Source organism: Lissotriton vulgaris, chromosome 1_1 (genome assembly GCF_964263255.1).
Source record: "Lissotriton vulgaris chromosome 1_1, aLisVul1.2, whole genome shotgun sequence".
In the NCBI taxonomy this organism is placed as follows: domain Eukaryota; kingdom Metazoa; phylum Chordata; class Amphibia; order Caudata; family Salamandridae; genus Lissotriton; species Lissotriton vulgaris.
The window spans coordinates 1,399,410,727-1,399,425,220 of record NC_141685.1 but is presented as its reverse complement, the minus strand read 5'-3'; the positions used below and the strand labels follow the sequence as shown (position 1 = coordinate 1,399,425,220).

Genomic DNA, 14,494 nt, shown 5'->3' with positions numbered 1-14,494 from the left:
TGTCCCTCTTATCGCCCACTGTCTCTTATTATTGTGGACACTGACATTTTCGCTAAAGTGTTGGCTAATCTGCTTTCGCCTCTACTGCCTCAAATGATTGGGCCAGAGGAGACCGGATTTATTCCTGGCCGCACGCTCGCCTATAACCTACAAACAATATTTGTTCGACCGGAGGTCCATGCTGCAGCGATTTTTTTAGATGCTGAAAAGCCCTTTGACTCCATAGAATGGCTGTTCATGCATGCAGTGTTGCACCGTATGGGTGTTGGTGAGGTTTTTTGCAACTAATTTTGGTTTTGTATAATTTACCTACCGTCTGTGTGCGAACGGGCGAAAAGGTCTCTGTCCTATTTCAGATCCTGCGCTGCACCCGTCAGAGTTGCCCGCTGTCCCCCTTATTGTATGCTGTGGCAGCTGAACCACTGCTGCAGGCGCTTAGGGAATATCATGGCCACCACGGACTTAGTTTCCCTCGTTACAATTTAATTGTTTAGGCCTATGCTGATGACATGCTTCTATATGTGCCTAACCCTGACACTCACCTTGCCCCAGTTATTCAGGAAGTGTTGCGCTACGGGGCCTTTCAGGTCTAAAAATTAATTGGGACAAATCTATAATTTTTCCACTAACGCCTGCAACTAAGCAAATTACACTAGACTACCCACTTCAATGGACATCAGATCCGGTCCGATATCTTCGTATCCAGATTTATACCGACGCAGACTTGGTTCTGAAGGCGAACTATAGCAGGGCGATAGATAAACTTGGCAACGACATAGACCTGTGGATTCGGCTCCCACTTTCTGTGGTTGGGAGGGCCGCTCTGATAAAGATGGTGGTGCTTCCTCGCTTTCTTTTTCTTAACATTCCCATGGTTGTGCCTCAAAATCTGTTTTCTGAGCTGGGATCCCTGATGAATAAATTAGCATGGGCGGGCAAGACAGCTAGGGTTGCATTAGACACTCGCATGTTGCCTTACACGGCGGGCGGCCTGGGAGCCTCGAATCTAGAGCTTTACTACAGAATCGCTCAGGCCTCGCATGCCCATAGCTGGGTACATGGCCCACAAGATCTACCGCATCTTCAGATTGAAGGGGTGGTTGCTTCACCCCATCTACTACCCAGTTTTCTCACTCAAGTGCCCTCGAGGAGATGCGGAATACTGGATTCGGTTAACTCCACAGTTCATGCGTGGAACGCACTACTTAACGCATTTAGCGGTGCTCAACTATACTCGCCCCTTCTGCAGGTAGAATGGTGCCAGTGGTTTGTCCTTAGCTCAGAGAGAGGTACAGTCAGTTCCTTGCGTAGCTTGAATATCCTAACAATGGGGCACCTATTCAGACATGGCCGGGTATGTACGTGGGAGGAAGTGTCTGGAGGCGATGGGACCCCTACTGCGCTCACGAAATTCCAATTCTTTAGAACCCGACATGCTCTGCGCTCTGTGCTGGGGGATGAACTCCTGGAACCTATGGTAATCCCTCCTCTGGCTATCCTGCTGGGTTCTAAGGCACCTGGTAAACTAATCTATCGGCTCTACGCTGCGTCTATACTCACTAAGGTTTTTTCCAAGACAAAGGCCAGGCTGGTGTTCCCATCACAGACGAGATTTGGGTTTACTGCTGCGCAGTTACGCGCAAGATTTATATTAATGGCAGTGACAGATTAGCGCACTTGAAATTCTTAAACAGAGTTCATTATACTCCACAACGACTGCATAGATACAGTTTACGTGAGTAGGACGCTTGTGAGCGCTGTCATATGTCTGATGCTGGGTTCTTTCATGTGGCATGGCTGTGTCCACAGGTGGCCGTCTATTCGTCAAATATTTTTTTAAAGTTGAGCGACATTGTGGGACTTTCTCCAACTCCGGATCCCCTAGTGGCACTGTTAGGATATATGAAAACTCTCCAAAAAAGTGCTTGTAAATTAATAGCAATGGGTCTTCTGCTCGCCAAGTGCAGACTTGCCATGAGGTGGATGCGTGGCCCCATACTTACTGTTGCTGAATGGGAAAAAGACATGTTGTATTGTAATACACAGTCAGATGTATATAACGAGATGCGACCCCCTTGTAACCGACCGAAGAGTTTCTGGGGACTCTTTGCACAATACCAACTAGCTAAATGGGAGACCGATGATATCAGGAAGAGTGAAGAGCAGACTGTTATCAATCCGTAACATACTGGCCTCCTTGCTGTATCTTGTTTACATAATTTTATTTTCCCTTTTGAAATTGGTTATATTTTTTTGTCTCGATCTCTTTATTTGTGTATATTTGATCTCATTTATGTTTAACAATGGTGCTTTGCTCTTACTTCTGCCTCCTGTTGGCCACACTGACCCATGTATGTTAATATTCCTTCAATGGTGCCTTCATTGATTATGTGATCTGCTTTTTGTTTTGGTTTGTAACTTATTGTTTGACCTTAAACTCTAATAAAAACATTCATAACAAAATAATCTTTAAAAAACACTGCCTCGTCAGTAATGGGGGGCAGGTGAAAATCCAGTGAGTGCGGGCGGGGAGTGCAAAAATTAACGGACAGCAGAGTCGGGCGGGGGGGGGATCGGGGGGAATAATAATAAACTGAGCGCGGTGTGTGCGGCCTTTGATGTGCGTGATTCTAGCCGCTGGTTGAACTGTTGAAACAGTGTTAAATGCAGGGGCCTTGATTCTTCACTGTAATTAAGTGCTATGGTTGCATTTGTGACCGTAAGGTGGGCGTGATTTTAGGCACTGTACTCCCTGATCGGCTTCGTAATAATAATATAATACAAAGTAGCATGCAAACATACAATGCATTCCACACACAAACGCATGCAATTGTTTAAAAAGATAAGTGCAGCAAGCTAATAATAAACCTACTGTGTCACGCTGCCGGTAAGAGATCCAATCCTGCTAGGCGTGGCTAAAAGGAGACAGGGTGGCAACAAGGAGGGATTGACATGCCTTTGGTGCAATCATTGCACTGCCTTAGGCATAATTTTTGACGCCAAACAACGTGCGACGAATGAAAAAAGGCGGAGCTGGGACACAGCTTCAGAATCCGTATTGCTTCCAAGAAGCCCTCTGCATGGCGAGAGCAGCGCATGCGTTGCGTTCGCCAGGTCGAAACCTAAAAACAGTCCTTGTTGCCTGGGTACCTTGAGAGTTGCACGCTTAGCACCCAGAATGAAATCTCCTTGAGACGAACACGCCCAAAGTGACGTTTCTACCTGTATACACGAGTGGTTGATATATCCAAAAAAAGCCAGGTCCACTTAGGCTTTCAATACCCCCTGCGATCAGATGTTCCTGTTCTTACAAGATTGAAGTATGACCTCTGACCTAGTTTTCTGTTTATGTATGTGGTTTATATGTTGTGTTCTCTCTTGTGTCACCCCCATTTTAAAACCCATTCCATGACCTGCCTACCGGCATCTCATTAAGTCTAGGGTAAGGTGTAGGATCTACAAATACTGTACTTTGCCTATATTAAGTAGCTGTCAGGGTTGTCAGCAGCACAAGAATGAATAAGTTCGCCACTAACCTCTGCCTAGCAGCCAGCAGGAACGATGTCGTGCAGAGAATCTTAACTCCTCTCCTGAGCCCTACCCTCCACAGTATTAGTGACACACAACTATGGAAGATAACACCCCTGGGAAAAGGGAAGGGGACAAAACAATAAACTACTGCCAATCTTTCCTGACTTCTTAAGTCTAGTCTAGAAGAACTGCCGGCAATCTGCATGTAAAACAAAAGAAGAAGAATAAAAACACAATACTGGCAATAACACAATCTCTCTATGTCATAATCACTAGAGCAGTCTAGATAATTACCGATATGTGCATAAGAGCCCCAACTATCATTTGCCACTGGTAAGGAATTATTAAAACCCAATTGGTCTTCTTGTTCTCCTATAAGCGATATAGTTACCCCTCCTGTACTGTTTACGATGCACAACACAGAGAAGGCTTCTCACAGTGTCCGTAGCTGTTGTCTCACAGCTCAAGGTTCGGAGTACAGCTCCAGCCGGTTTAAAGTCACCGGTGGTCACCGGTGGTATTTGCAGGGGAAACTATGCGGCATCCAGGTAGCGTGATCTTGGAAAAGAGTAATGCGCCAGAACAATTTAAATAATTACATGCGGCAGGAAATGAAGCGTGTCCCGCTTCTGTAAATTGTCTCGATAGCTTAAAGATGCTTCCGAACAAAAGAAACAAGTGCATGCGGCAGGAATTGAAGCGTGCCTCCAATTCTAAAATGTCTTGATAAATGAAATACCTTACGCCTCCAGCCGGTAGGCGTTCACAATTGTCTCCGGAATTCAGCCGCGGCCGCCTTCAGCTCCGACAAGAGTTTGTGGGCTCCTGAAGGCAAAGCGTCGGAAAACGCTGCAGCTACGGAACAGGTTGAGGAATCTTTTGAAGTCCTCCAGCGGCGTGTCTTGAAGGAGTCTGGATGTTTCCCAGCGGGAAGGAAAGCATCCGCTTTCCACACGACCAGGATAGTTTGTGAAGCACTTTTCCCTCACCCCGGAAGTGCTTAAATAATGGGCGGGCTCCCCAGGGAAGCTTTCTTCCTGCTGAATGGGCCCCCGGGGCATGCTGGGACATGTAGTGCAGCGAACACCCATGTTTGTTTCTCTGTTTTCCCTGCCTGTAGTGCAGTCGGGACCTTATGGCCTGTAGGATCGCGACAGTACCGGAGACACTATAAATACCTTTTGAATAATGTTTCTGATGTTCTGAGTCACATTAAAATGTAAATACACCTTTGTTTTGTGCATACAGAGCCAGCGGCTCCTATTAATCCAGTGGGGACCCACCACACTATTTGACTTTAAGCATGAATCAATGTCACTTCCCTCCCTGATATTCATTGCATGAGAGGATACTTTACTGTATACTTGGTTGCATTGAATGCATGAACTTGACTGTATAAATTTTGATTCCCCTCTGAGATAGGTTTACTTCTGAATCTGGGAATTTGGAAGCCTAGGTAGGACTCACATGGTTATACGTTTTGTGGGTAGCACTCGCATCACTATCTAGGGTTCTCTTGAGTCTTAGGCTAATACTATAGGGATCCACTAGCCCTGAAGAATGCCCCAGACCTATTATGCTAATCATGGAGGGCAGAAACATGATGGCAAAATAAGAGACGGGCTTGAGTCATTGTACTCAACAAGAACTGTTTTTAATAAACCTACGTCCTCACGAATATAAGTGATAACCGAGGAACTCCAAAGTATTTTTAGATTATCTGGATCCACTTCTTGTCCAGTAGATTTATGTAAGAACTCCCTCATACCGTTGAGTCTTCTCAGCGGTCGAGTCCGGCTTGGTAGTACGATCTTACCAGGGTGGGGAGAGGAAGTAGATGTGGAAGCATGACACTACTATGTGCGAGGGGCATCCTCTTCCATTAAGGATGTTCTCTTTGTTTTAAACAGTCCCACACTGTACACAGTAGGACTTTAGTGACTCTAACTTGGGTCTCTATACCTTCTCTTTTCCCAATGGCACTCTACCTTCTTGTGATTTACGAGTTGTGTTTTGAGGCAATGTAAGGGTGGCCCCTCTCTTTCCTCCTCCTCTCTCGTTTGTGGTATTGATTCTCAGAAGATGTTCACCCTGGTTGGAGGATTTCCATCAAGACATTGTTCTTCACCTCCAAGGAGTGGGAAGTTACGTACTGAAGCCATTCACTGCATAGTCATGGCATAGGAATCGGATTCTTCTGTGACTGATCCATGGGGTAAAAGTATGACCATTTCCAGGGTGTCATTGTTCTAATTACCCTGATAGGGTTAAGCAAAATCATCACCCGGTTCATCGTCTTGCTGTACCATAAAGGGAATACAATGTGTGGGTTATCCCTTGTGTAGGTGGCAATTCAAGTGGCACCTCAAATGGTATTGAGCTCGACTTCTGTAGAGTTCGGACCAGCATTAATTCAGCCTTTGATAGAACTATCAGGACCACCTATTCTGGCGTAGACAGAAACGGCATTGAAGTATCTGGGGTCAGTGTAGTCTGTGGTGCGAGAGGCGGGGTCAGGGCTGGAGCAGGAGGCAAGACCGGCTCGGAGGGTCCAACTGGCACAGAGGGCGAGCCCGCTAGCGATACCCCAGATGGTAGTCTTCTCAGCTCCTTGGGGCCTAAAGGCATGGTAGAGATCCAAAGAGCTGAAGGACAGCTGTGCAGAACTCTAAAATCTAATTTTCATAGCTTTTGGCCCCGGAATCTAAGGTTGTTCTGGAACGAGCTGTGGGATCGGCTACAACGTTGGCCAACTTTAGGAGTGAGATCAAGGTCCCCGCCTGTTCAGGAAAATGCGGGTAGCACGAGGGAGCGGGATACTGCTTCAATTTCTTATGTTTCTTTTTTGATTTACCGCCCAATTTGGACCATGACAAAGACTGATCTCTCAAATGGCTACATCAACTTCAGGAACGAGACTGGGATCAAACTTTTGATGCAGACTGCAACTTGAAGCAGCCATAGCGTTTTTTTAAAATGCTTGGCAATGTAAAGCTTTGCCTCGCGGTCCATGATGGCCTTTGGGTTAATCGACATGCAATCGCTGCAAGCCTTGGATTCATGGCTTAAACTCAGACACCACAGACATACCTGGTTGTGCTCTGTAATGTACATTTGTTTGCTACAGTTTCTACAGGGCTTAAAAAATGTTGTTTCTGCAGGTTATATCCCTTGCATCCTGAAGAAAACTATGAGGTAAATGCATTTCCAATACAGTAAGGGAGCTCAGGATCTGCGTCAGGGGGCATACATAAGTCCTGAACATAATTTATGGAGCAAACCGGCATCGGGTGCCTGCCGGTAGTTGGCCGCAGGTCATGGCTGTTGACATCAATAAATGTAATTTAAAATGTCATGAGTGATGTAATATGTGAAGCCATAAGCAGGGAATGGGGGGCACAAGTTATACCTAACTCAGTAAATGATAACTGGTGAATTTCAGTGTTTTTGTGTGTTTTTAACCATTAGTTTTTGTATTAAGTCAACATTTAACTATATCACTGTACCTTTTGTTGTGTTCAGTAGATATATATACACATACATATACATATATACATATACACACACACATTTACGATTCTTGAAACCACATCCATGTACTTTCAAACGATATATGTAACAAGTAACATTTCCCCCACACTCAACCTGCTGCGTGCAGGTAGTCCCCACACTGCACAGCTTTAGGCAGTTCACAATGGCGGTTAGCCACAGAGCCTGGCCTAGGATCAGACCGTGTTTAAAAAAAAAAAAGTTTTTAAGTGTCTAGGGATTTTATGGGTGCTATTTTAGCACCAAAGGAGCACCTTAGGCAGGGGGTCCGAGGATTATGAAAACAAAATATTTAAATGTATAATTAGTTGTTCTATCGTTTTTTAATATTTTGATATTTTAAACATAAAAAAATTCTATACTAATGAATATAAATTAACACTTTCCCTTCTTTTGGTCATGTTGGAGTGTGAATAGCAAATCACACCCCCCTAAAGTTCTGCTCATATTACTTAGGTTGGAGTGGGAATAGTAAATCTGACCGCCCCTAAGCTCTCCCTTCTGTTGCTTAGGCTGGAGTAGTAAATCTCAACCCCCTAACCCACTCCCAGAGTCCAATGCTTTCCCTACTTTTGGTTACAATGAAGTGGGAATAGGGAATCTCACCCCACGAGAACTCTAAAACTTTTGTAGCTTAGGTTGGAGAGGGAATAGTAAATTCTATCCTTCTGTTTTTTTTTCTTCAAGGCGGAGTTGGAAAAACTTTATTTTTTTTAATTTAAAAACAAATGTTGACATTTTATGGTTAATTTGGAATGTTTATTTTATTCTATTAATGTGTATTGTTTACTTTTTATTTTAATCAAGTTTGTTTGATTTTTTTGTTTATTACTTAAGATATACCATTTACATTTTTTTGTTGGAGCTATATCTATTGTTATTAATTGTCGCAGTTTCATATATTAGTATTTTTTAAATGGTTCTTGTTTTAATCCTAATTGTTGTCTTGCTATTTTTAAATTTTGTTGTGATTTTATTTCAATATATTTGTATTTTAATGTAACATTTATATTTTATTTAGTAACTTTTTCAGGACTTTAAATGAACATTTTTTTTATGCAATTGCAATTATGTAGCGATTATATTGTATTTTTCTTTATGTTTCATTACAATTTTACTATATATATATATATATATATATATATATACATAAATTGTTCTTAAATATATACTAAAGAACATTTAGTATATATTGCCTACTTATATTTATTTTTAATTATATTTAGTTAAACATGGATTACCTTTACTTTTACATTTTTTCTATATATTAATTTCTTTTAAGTTATCACCTTTGTAAATACTTTTAAATATATAGTCTTACCTATATAATCTCAGTATTTAGTACCACAATATTTTTGTAGTTTAAATTGCAAATAAACTCTATTAATTAGTACCACGATATTTTTTGCAGTGATATTGGTGAATCACAATAATCTATTATAGATGCTGATAAATAGCCTATGGAATGGCTCTTGAAGTGCAGCCCGCAATGGTCACAGGTCAAGATATTATAGAATGGCTCTTGAAGTGTAGCCCCTGATGGTCACAGGTCAAGATAGATTTCAGGCCAGAATTTGAATTATCATAAAACAGCACACGAGTCCGCACAACAGGGTAGTCCAGAGAGTCAGACTCTTGTGAAGTCAAGGTGATGACATCAGTGTGGTTCCAAAGCTAGCATCCAAAGCAGAGATGCCCAGCAACGAAGAATTGAACAAGACATGTTTACACCATAAATGATGTTTAGAACAAAAATAGATTTGCCATTGTCGGCAGAATATAATCTCTAAAAGAAAGATTTGTTTTACTCCTTGACGAAAAACAATTATATTGCACATAATCTTAATAAAACTGTTTGGAGTAAGTACTTCACAGCAGTACCTTGTAAATCTGTACCCACAAATAATGACACATATTACTGAGCAATGCCTATGCTAACAGCCCCTCAAACAGCTGCCAATCCACTTTGGAGTAACCCTCTCTTTCATGCATTTGTCTGGGTTCTAAGACAATCAACTAGTACTAGAGAGTGTCCGTAGTTGGTACCGCTGTTTACTACTGGTATTAGAAAGCCTTGGTTGCTCCAACTGGGCAACTTATTTACTTTCCTTACTCTCCAAACCTGGAGATATGAAAAGGTTCTCCCGGAGGTGGTACTAGGTTTGGAACCTAAATATAGTATAACACAGTAATCACACACAAAAAACGTGCTACCCAACAAGAGCTGCACCTTTCGAAAAGAATGTAGGAATTTGAAACTTCAGTTAAAATTATAAACAATTAAAAAGGAGAGAATCCAAAATCGTCTGGGGCTGAGACATAGCTCGGCAGTCATGGAATGTCTGCAGGGGCTGCAATTTCGAGTTTTTAGGTGCTTTCCAAACACCAACATTTTCATTTTAACAGGGCAAACCTGCTGAAATTTAATGGGTAGAAATGCCACAAAACTCCAGGGTAAATACTAATCCCAAGGGTATCAGCATTTATCAAGGAGATAAATAATATATCCCCAGCAGAGTCACTCATAATGAGGGCCTTAGTCTTTATTCCAGCCTGTGGAAAAGAGCAATATCCAGAGTCTTGTTCCTAGAAAGGCTCTCTTTCTGCGTGGTGAGATTTAAGAAAAATAAAAGTTAACACCAAGTGGGTAAGAAAGTGTGGATTCTTGTCAAGACAGTGTAGAAAGTTTGGTAGGAGACACCCAGTATGTCTCCAGTAGGTCTCCAAACTATTGTGCATGCTAACTAGCATACAAGATGGCCGCATAGCACTGGAGCTCCGCCAAACTCCCTGAAATCCTGGCTACCTAGGCGACATCCAATCATGTGTAAACAATGGCAGAGATGTGTATGTGAGCGGCAACACGAGCGGCACCAGAAACGGTCCTAAACGTCGATTTTGAGCCGCTGGCTCCTGCAACATGCCAATGACGAAGATGGACCCTGCGGCGTTGTGAGGAGCCGGGAAGTTACGTGGCTTCCTGATCGGTTGGAGGGGCCTGCGACGTGGTCGGGCTGCTGCCTGATCTCCCCCTGGCGCTGACAGAGACATCAGGATCGTGCAGAAAGGGGCGCGCCTGCCGCAGGCGTTCGAGAACTACAGCGGCTGCAGTGCAGCGTGGAGGTTGCTCTGACCGAAGGAGGCGTCCTAGCTCAGATCCCAGGTAAGGCTGGTCAGCACCCTCCGGAGGCCCGTGTTGTCAGGTTCCACGGGTGAGCCTGGGGGCCGGCCGCTGGGCAGTGCTGACTTGGCTTTGTTTCGCACCCCCGCCCCCACCCACTTCAGCATTGAGTCGTCGTCACACCATCAGCATTGAGGTTGCGGCCCACATGCTGCTCTCACCCCCATTGCAGCACCGGGGGTGCTAGGGTGGAGACCGAGGGCCGCTCGAGCCCATTCTAACATTGCAGGAAACCGCCCAATATGAGATTTCTGAGAAGGGCGCTGCGGGATACTAATGGCCCCTTCCGAGTGTAACTATTTACTGCATACATTCAGCGCAACCCTCTTGGCCTGCCCCGGGGTCCCTCATTTGCAGGGCTGGCTGGGTTCGGAGAGGACACCTACATGAACCTTGGCGCCCTGGTGGAATATCAATTATCAAGCTGTGTGCCCACTGTGAGAACGTGGATGAGAGTTGGTACAAAGCGCACTCTAATGAAAACGTTACTCTGATCTCCTGATATGTGTGCAATGTTGGAACTATGCCTACAGAGCATATATATATAATGATAAATGTGTGGTCTAGCTCCTACCTAGGCAGCTAGGACTCCAACATGCATCAACTTAAACGTAAAAGTTTGTATGATAATTTCAAATTTAATACAACTTTATCGATGTATCAATTGTACATTTGTTCTTTAAACATGAAAAAAAGAATTTTCAATATGAACATATAACACAAATTTCTAAGTATGCCTCAAAAATGTTCACATTAGTTGACCACATAGTAGAGTTTTTCACACATCACTAGCTCTAAATATAGATAGAACAAAGAGTTTTGTATTTATGATTTATAATTGCGTGGAAATCAATAATTGCATTGGGATATTGTTGAAATATTGTAACATCTATGTTAACATCTATAATAACTGTTTAGATATTGTAACATCTATGATAATAGGCCACACATTTAACACTGTGAGAGCGTGCCACATTTGCGGTTCAACCCTCAACACGGCTCCCACTGGGCAGATTGCAGTCAAAACACACAGGGCCTCGAAGATGTCTCTCCTTAACTGGACATGGTCCGCGGGGAACCCAAGCAATGGAAATTGACATTCGACATGGCCGGCAGGGGTGCGGAAACTGTGGGCATGGATATGGCAGAGGGTGGAAATATTCCTGCCTCTTGTGACCACTACAAAAGGTACGCCCTCATGATAGAACTTAGGGCTGGCTTCAAAACCCTGGACACACACTTTGATGCAACTGGACAAAATGGGTGCCAGGTTGCATCAACACAAGGGCAGGTCAGACACTGGGTAGGGCAGAATTTCAGACTTGGAGGATAGCTCAGCACAAACCACCAAGAGGTTGGAGCGAATCGAGAAACTCCTCAAGATCATAGCAATCAAGAATGAGGACTTGGAAGCTAGGGGAAGACGCAACAATGTTTGCCTACTTGGACTGCCAGAGTCCACAAACACAGAGCTGCGCATAAATTGGAGTAAATCGGAAATTTTCTGATCGATGGAGGCCCAATGTAACAGACACTGAATTCTCACTTAGATGGTGTGATGACACAGTCAAGTATCTGGGTATGCACATACACAAAAAAACTGAACAAATACTGCAGCTCAATTATGGCCCAACAATAGAGAAACTAGGATGTAAGATCGAAGGCTGGCTGAAGCTACCCCTCAGAATGGCAGTCCAACTCGCCATAATAAGGATGGTTATATTGCCCCAATTCTTATATTTATTTCAAAACATCCCAATTCCGTTGCCTAAGGGATTCTTCTCCACATTTCGCTCACTTTAAAAATGCTGGTGTGGGGCGGTAAACAACCCCAGATTAGCTTGGCCATTTGAGCGTGGTGGGTTTGGGGTCCTGAATTTCTGTGTATATTATTTGGTTGCCCAGTGCAGCTTTGCAAGGCACTAGTATCATTCTGATGCACGGGTCCCTTACCGACAACCTCACGCACCCTAAACCCCTGCCGGTGGGTATACCCCGCGATCCAAAAGATATCCAGACAGTCTCCACAACTAGTTGGGCCTAGAAAAAACTCTCTCTGGCAACCAGTGACCACCTTCTCTATTCTTCAGACATTCGCCTAGCATGGAACTTTGGCTACCGATCACTCAGGAAGCCGTGGTAAGGCGTATTATGTCCAAACATAACTTGGTGCCGTTCGGAGACTTGTTCCCCAGCGGTCACGCCTTCTCACGTGTTGAAGACACCTGTTTTCGAGATGCATCATTTATGGACCAGTTTGTATTACGTAGGCTGAGGGGCCCTTAGAGCACAAATACACAGCTACCCCCTGGAACTGCCTGACTTCCCCCTCCCGCTGATCCTACTCATTAAAGACAATAGCAGGAGCATCTGATCTCCAAAATGTATATGTCTGCCATTGCTCTGCTACCCAATAGAGATGTTGGGATACACGCGGCTTGGGAATGGGCCTGGGCCAGCCCATTTCTGACTCAGTGGTGCTGCTGTTGCAAAAACAAGCAAGATCTCCTTTAACCATAAACATAAATTGTTACATTTCAAATTTATATGGTAGGCATATGTCACCCATGTTAAAATACACCGGATGGACCCAACACGCCCTCACACATGCCCTAAGTGCAGCTCCTCAATGGCAGACTTTGCACATGTGGCGTGGACCTGCGTTAGGATAGCCCAATTTTGGAAGGCGGTATTCGTGGAACTGTCTTGTATGATATAACTTGATATCACTCCCACACCACTGCAGGCACTTTTGGGGTGTGTCCATGACATTCCAAGATCAGCGCGGTGCTTCAGTGCACTTGCTCAATTGCTTGCCAAGAGAGAAGTAGCATTACACGGGGGGGGGGGGTAAACACCCATTAACGTTGAAAACCTGGCTACACAGTATGGCACACTGTAATACGAATAGCGATCTCTATGCACAACTGCAACCCGACTTCCAAGCCACTCAATATCTGGTAGTCGTTCCCCTCATATTTGCTTAATTCACAGACTCTTGTGAGCTCACAAACCAGACACAATATCCAACTGCAGAGCACGGACAGAGACAATGAGACAACACCCGCTACATAAAGTAACACTAATGTGGGAATGGACACAAAGAATGCTCCCCATTGTAATCCAGGATCAGTCTTGATGTAACGATGTTGATGATTGTTAAATATGGAAATGGACCGAAATTACACACTTCGTTTTTGAAAATACCTAGCTTGCCCTGTATGTTGTTTGCTATAAAATCAATAAATACAGTTTTAAAAAATGGATTTAAAAATATGATGAATGTATATTTTTTAGATTTGTTTTCTCTTTTCAAACTTTATTTTCTGGATCAAAGTTGATTTTTCTGACGGATTCAGTCTGTAATAAATGACCTTCTCTGCCAGAATCCTCACAACTGAACAACTTGTTTGGAGCTCTGCATCCTAAGATTACAAGAGGTGAACCATTCTCAAGACTAGCTTTTGGCAGAACTATTACAATGGTGTCTCGTTCTTCTATGTTTCAAATTAGAAGGAACTGTAAATACCCTGCTGTTTTCATTATTAGGGCGATGTCTGCTCTTTCAGTGGCCAGACAAGCAGATTGGACCGGAGACCCTCAGAAGATCTTGCTTGCATTGTTTTAATACAACCAAGTACAGTGGATGAATCTTAAGTGTACTGTGGAATTAGCAGTGGTTATTTGATTGTGCTTTGTATTAGTTCTTAGGTATTACAAACATGCATTTATGCAAAAATGATAATTCATGGCAGGGTGATTCACTAAAGAGGAAGCCCCCTCTTTTAAAAAGCATACCTGGTGTCTGCAGTTAGAGTGAGAACATTATTCAGATAGTCTCGCATCCACGCAGAAATTCCCAAAACACACACTGACATCAACTGCAAAAATCGAAACATAATCAATGTTATTCAGTGATCACAACTAAAGAATCAATTCTACAAAGTGCAAAGTACACTCACTGACACTATGCGCACAAGAAATGGATTTCAGAATATGAGAGCATCTTCATATTAGCAAATGCAAATATTTGTATCTAGTGAAAAATACTCAGTAATTTGAACATGTGATTTTTAACATTAATTGCTCAATTTAATCAAAATTCTCCGTGGAAAAACATGCCACACAGGTGGGAGGAGAAGGATGAGGCTGCAATTGAGCAAAAGTCCTAAATGGGGCAGGCTGTGGTAAGGGCTGCACAATGGTCAAGGGACCCGGGTACAGTAGAAGATA

General features: G+C 43.4%; 1 protein-coding gene across 3 annotated transcripts in view; it reads right to left on the bottom strand.

Moving 5' to 3' along the window:
* Positions 1-14,494, bottom strand: part of TSPAN12 (tetraspanin 12) — a 273,464-nt gene that overhangs the window by 164,487 nt on the left and 94,483 nt on the right. For 2 of the 3 annotated variants that reach the window (XM_086967023.1, XM_086967029.1), the window contains exon 3: positions 14,060-14,142. The exons of the other annotated variant lie outside the window; for it this stretch is intronic. In XM_086967023.1, coding sequence (XP_086823149.1) covers positions 14,060-14,142 — 83 coding nt within the window. The remainder of the gene's footprint in view (positions 1-14,059; positions 14,143-14,494) is intronic. 3 annotated transcript variants of the gene reach the window in all.